Source organism: Triticum dicoccoides, chromosome 7A (assembly GCF_002162155.2).
Source record: "Triticum dicoccoides isolate Atlit2015 ecotype Zavitan chromosome 7A, WEW_v2.0, whole genome shotgun sequence".
NCBI lineage: Eukaryota > Viridiplantae > Streptophyta > Magnoliopsida > Poales > Poaceae > Triticum > Triticum dicoccoides.
The window spans coordinates 113,309,737-113,314,793 of NC_041392.1; the positions used below are offsets into that span (position 1 = coordinate 113,309,737).

The 5,057-nt window shown below is 42.5% G+C and overlaps 1 protein-coding gene across 1 annotated transcript; it reads right to left on the reverse strand.

Moving 5' to 3' along the window:
* Positions 1–6: 6 nt before the first annotated feature.
* Positions 7–1,353, reverse strand: LOC119330847 (protein CUP-SHAPED COTYLEDON 2-like). The gene is made up of 2 exons (XM_037603975.1): positions 739–1,353; positions 7–628 (listed from the first exon to the last, which is right to left on the reverse strand). The coding sequence occupies exons 1-2, from the start codon at positions 1,234–1,236 to the stop codon at positions 56–58; spliced, it is 1,071 nt and encodes a 356-aa protein (XP_037459872.1). The 5' UTR covers positions 1,237–1,353; the 3' UTR covers positions 7–55.
* Between the last annotated feature and the right edge of the window lie 3,704 nt (positions 1,354–5,057).

Here is a 5,057-nt window from a genome sequence, read left to right on the forward strand (position 1 = left end):
ATACTGATCGATCTTCTGATAGTATATATATATTAGTACTTGGATCATCTGATTATCAGTACTTCCACATGCCATCCGTACCCATGTTCACTGATGAGATCTCTTCAGCAGTTGTTGCAACGTCGTTGCTGCTCAACCTGGCCAAAGTATCCTCCTGCGACACTATGGATGATGGCCCGCTCCCAGGCTCGACCCCGATCATGAGGCCCTCATCTGCACCTATCTGCATCTGCATCGGCATTTGAATCATGTGTTGTTGTTGTTGCTGCTGCTGCTGGTGGTCATGGTGGTAGAACGACACCAACGGTCGTGGTGGGGTAGCCATATTCTGGTAGTGGTGGTTCCCGAAGTAGCGGTCGTTCATCATCAGGAGCACCGCAGTACCCATCATTGACGATCTGGCCCCAGTGTCATGCAGCTGGTACGAAGAAGATGCAGGTAGGGACGATGGGGGCACCAGCGATGATGATGCACCATAGCCCATGAAAGGAGGCAATGTACCGGATTCAAGGAAGCCATGTTGCTCCTCTCCTCCCATGGACATTGGCATGGGAATAGCGTACGACGACATCACTACCTTCTTGAGTCCAGTGCTCTTATGGAATATCCTGCAAACCACATACTCCTCCTACCAACATACATAAACTAAATCAGTGCAAATCAACTATGTATAGTAGCTAGCTAGTACGTACGGACGTGTTCATGAATCATGAGTACTACTAGCATGTGTTTAAATACCTTGGAAGATGCATTAATGGCCGTGGCGGTGGTGATGTCGATGGGTAGACTAGGTGTTCCTTGTTTTCCACTCTCGAGCCTATACTCGTGCATGACCCAGTTGGTCTTCTCCCCCCTAGGCGCCCTACCCTTGTAGAAGACCAACGTCTTCTTCATGCCGATGAGACTTGTGGTCGCGTGGTGGAAGATCTCCTTGTCCTTTCCAGTGGCCTTCCAGTAGCCGGCGGTCGTGGCTCGGTTGGTCCGTATACCGGTGGGGTACTTGCGGTCCTTTTGGGAGAAGAAGTACCACTCCTTCTCCCCCATTTTCGCCTTCTCAGGGAGTTCCCATGGCTCGCATTTGTTCAGGTCCACCTCCCCGACCGCTATGGGGTCGAATGCTTTGTTCAACACCTTAGGGACTAGGTAGGAGGTGATGATCTCCACATCCGTCGGGTGAAACCTGAACCCCTGAGGGAACTTTAGTTGTTGCCGCTGAACTTGAAGGTGGTCGGCCATGGCGGAGGCTCTCTGGGAAATTGGTTCTAGGGTGGCGCAAGTATTGGGGGCAACGATGGAGATTTGTGTAACTACAAAAGGAATTCAATGATATCTAGGGATATGAGAGGAGATGCTTAAATAGAGTGAATGCTTGTGCTAGCAAGTCACTTACTAGAGAAGCCTTGACATTTTATGTGCTTTGTTTAATTTGTCCCTACTGAAAGTGGATGGATGGATGTTTAGATAGATAGATAGATATAGATAGATAGCTCCCTTGCCTTTACAACTGTGTGTTGTTTATCTTGCTATGGGGCCATGCCTAGGTGGTGACAAGTGCTAGGTTTCTCGAACCTCCCAAGCCATGTCATGCCAAATTGAACACCTTTGATTTTGTTCTCATTCTTGTTAATGTATGCATATGCATTCCTCATGCTCTGCTTGTCTCATGTTCATGGAAAGTGTGTGCTTCTGTTGTTGTTGCTTGGCTTTAGGGGCGAACCCAGAAGAAAAGTGACCCGTTGCCCACATATACACCATATACAGATGGATACCTATATGCATAGAATTAACACGCTAGAATAATATAAAAAGCCGAGCAGTAAAATTGCTTACCAAAATGAACAAGCATAAAAGACTAGTTGGTGGATTATCACTTGGTCAATATAATGGGCCAACATTAATTGGGGTCTTCGTATTTCTAAGAATCATCTTCATAAATTCCTCTAAAATGTGTCTGTTGTTATATTAGCACAAGTGTGCAACGAGTTATGTTATTTATGTTTGTAGATGCAAAATTAGAAACAACAAAATAGAACATATTGATTAAACTATACGTTTATGAAGTTAAACTTAACGGACAATGGGTCTTACTATCATTGTTTGTGGACAAGAATGATCCAACTAGAAGTGAATCAATCAAGAAAAGTGAAAAATTAAAGCAACTTGTTTCTTAGTTGTAATGCCCTTGAAGATAAGCCCTACAATTTAGAGAACAAGAATGAGGCAAAATTAAATAATTATAATAGCTTTAATTTTAAAAATCCTAGCCATACAATTTAGAGAAAGGTAACTAGACAAAATTAAGATACGTAAATGTCCTTTGAATATACACCAACCTACAGGTCGTAGTAGCAATCTAGCGCAGCGGCAAGCGTTGGCAATTGGCTTCGACTGAGCGGATGATGCGGGTCGCTCAGCTTTTTACTGCTCGGCGTTTTATAATATTATTGTGTGTTAATTCTATGCATATTACCGGAAATTGGCAATGGCTTCTAGGTGCATATGCACCCATTGTCTAAATACACATTTTAAAAAATTGAAAAATTCCGAATGAAAATCCCGCGTGTATATCCGGACATTCTATGTGCATGCACAAAGTTTTCGGCGGAAAACGAGGTCTTTTGTGGCTTGTGTAAAAAAGACAATTTCTGATGCTTCATTACAACTATTCATTTTGCATTTCTTTATCTTTTTTACTCATGCCACAAAAAACGTCGTTTTCACCGAAACTTTGTGCATGCACATAGAATGTCCGGATATATCCGCGGGATTTTTGTTCCGAATTTGTCAACTTTTCAAAATGTGTATTTAGACAATGGATGCATATGCACCTAGGAGCCAAAACATCGCGTCCGCGTATTACTGCTTGGTATCCACCCATATATGGTGTATATTTTGGCACCGGGTCATTTTTGTTCTAGGTCAACCCTAAAGCCAGGCAATAACAAAAGAAGCACACACTTTCCATGCAAATGAGACGAGGAGAGCATGAGGGATGCATATGCATACATTAACAAGAATAAGAACAAAATCAAAGGTGTTTCAATTTGGCATGACATGGCTTGGAGAGGTTCGAGAAACCTAACACTTGTCACCACCTAGGCATGCCTCACATAGCAGGATAAACAATGCACATCTGTAAAGACAATGGAGCTATATCTATCTATCTATATCTCTCGCTAAACATCCATCCATCCACTATCAGCAGGGACAAATTAAGCAAAGTCATATAACGTCAAAGCTTGTCTCGCAAGTGCCTTGCTAGTACAAGCAATCACTCCTATTTAAGCAACTCCTCTCATACCAGCGCACGTAATAAAGACTAGAGCAACGCACAGGAGGAGATTGATCCAGAGCTAGACTACACGCACCCTCCAATCGATCCAAAAATCAGAGCTACTACTGCTAATTGGGCTGCAGACCGCGCCTTATGTCCAAATCCGAAGTATACCAGTGTCCAAGCCCATCTGAGCTATACATACATAACGCAAATGCAAATCCTACCTGGTTCCCGTGACACCGCCCAACCCTACATGGGTCCGCCCCTGCTTGGCTTTGTGATGCAAAGTAAACAAATGCTTTTTTTTATCTACCAATGTAAACATTCCATCATATGCATACAAATTATATACAGCCTTTGTAGGTGAAATCTGCTAGTTTACATACTTATATACTATATATAGCCTATGTGAATTTACACAAAAACCGTGTGTGTTCTCTAAACAATGTGTGACAGGGAAAGAAGCATGGATGATTTAGCATCTTGCATATGTGGTGGTGCCCACAAGTGTGAGTAACAATTATGTCAATCTCTCTCATGTGTCCTCCCATGAAAACAACATCGCTCGATAGATTACTGATGTCAACTACGCAATTTTATTTTTGTAGATTCGTGTTGGGCCTCCACGCACAGAGTTTTGTAGGACAGTAGCAATTTTTCCTCAAGTGAATGACCTAAGATTTATCAATCCGTGGGAGGCGTAGGATGAAGATGGTCTCTCTCAAACAACCTTGCAACCAAATACAAAAATCTCTTGTGTCCCCAACACACCTAATACAATGGCAAATTGTATAGGTGCACTAGTTCGGCGAAGAGATGGTGATAAAAGTGTAATATGGATGGTACAAATATATTTTTATAATATGAATAAATAAAAACAGCAAGGTAGCAAATAGTAAACGGGCACCAAAACGGTATTGCAATGCTTGAAAATGAGGCCTAGGGTCCGTACTTTCAACTAGTGCAATCTCTCAACAGTGCTAATATAATTGGATCATATAACCACCCCTCAAAGTGCAACGAAGAATCACTCCAAAGTTCCTATCTACCGAAGAACATAAGACGGAATTTTTTGTAGGGTACGAAACCACCACAAAGCTATTCTTTCTGATCAATATATCCTAGAGTTCATACTAAAATAACACGAAGCTATTCTTTTCGATCGATCTAACCAAGAGTCCGTACTAAAATTACACCAAAGCAAATTCAGATTCATAATATTCAATCCATCACAAAGAACTTCAAAGAGTGCCCCAAGATTTCTATTAAAGAAACAAAGACAAGAACGTGCTTCAACCCCTATGCATAGATTACCCCAATGTCACCTCGGGAATCGGTGAGTTGAGTGCCAAAACATATATCAAGTGAATCAATACGATACCCTATTGTCACCACGAGTATTCAAATGCAGGACATATATCAAAAGTTGTCAAATCCATAAAAGTATTCAATTCGATAACAACGGAATCTCAAAGGGAAAAACTCAATTCATCACAACAAGATAGAGAGGGGAAAACACCATATGATCCGACTATAGTAACAAAGCCTGCGATACATCAAGATCGTGACATCTCAAGAACACGACAGAGAGAGATTAAACACATAGCTACTGATACAAACCCTTGGCCCCGAGGGTGGACTACTCCCTCCTCATCGTGGTGGCCGCCGGGATAATGAAGATGGCCACCGGTGATGATTTCCCCCTCCGGTAGGGCGCCGGAACAGGGTCTAGATTGGTTTTTTGGTGGCTACAGAGCCTTGCGGCGGCGGAACTTCTGAT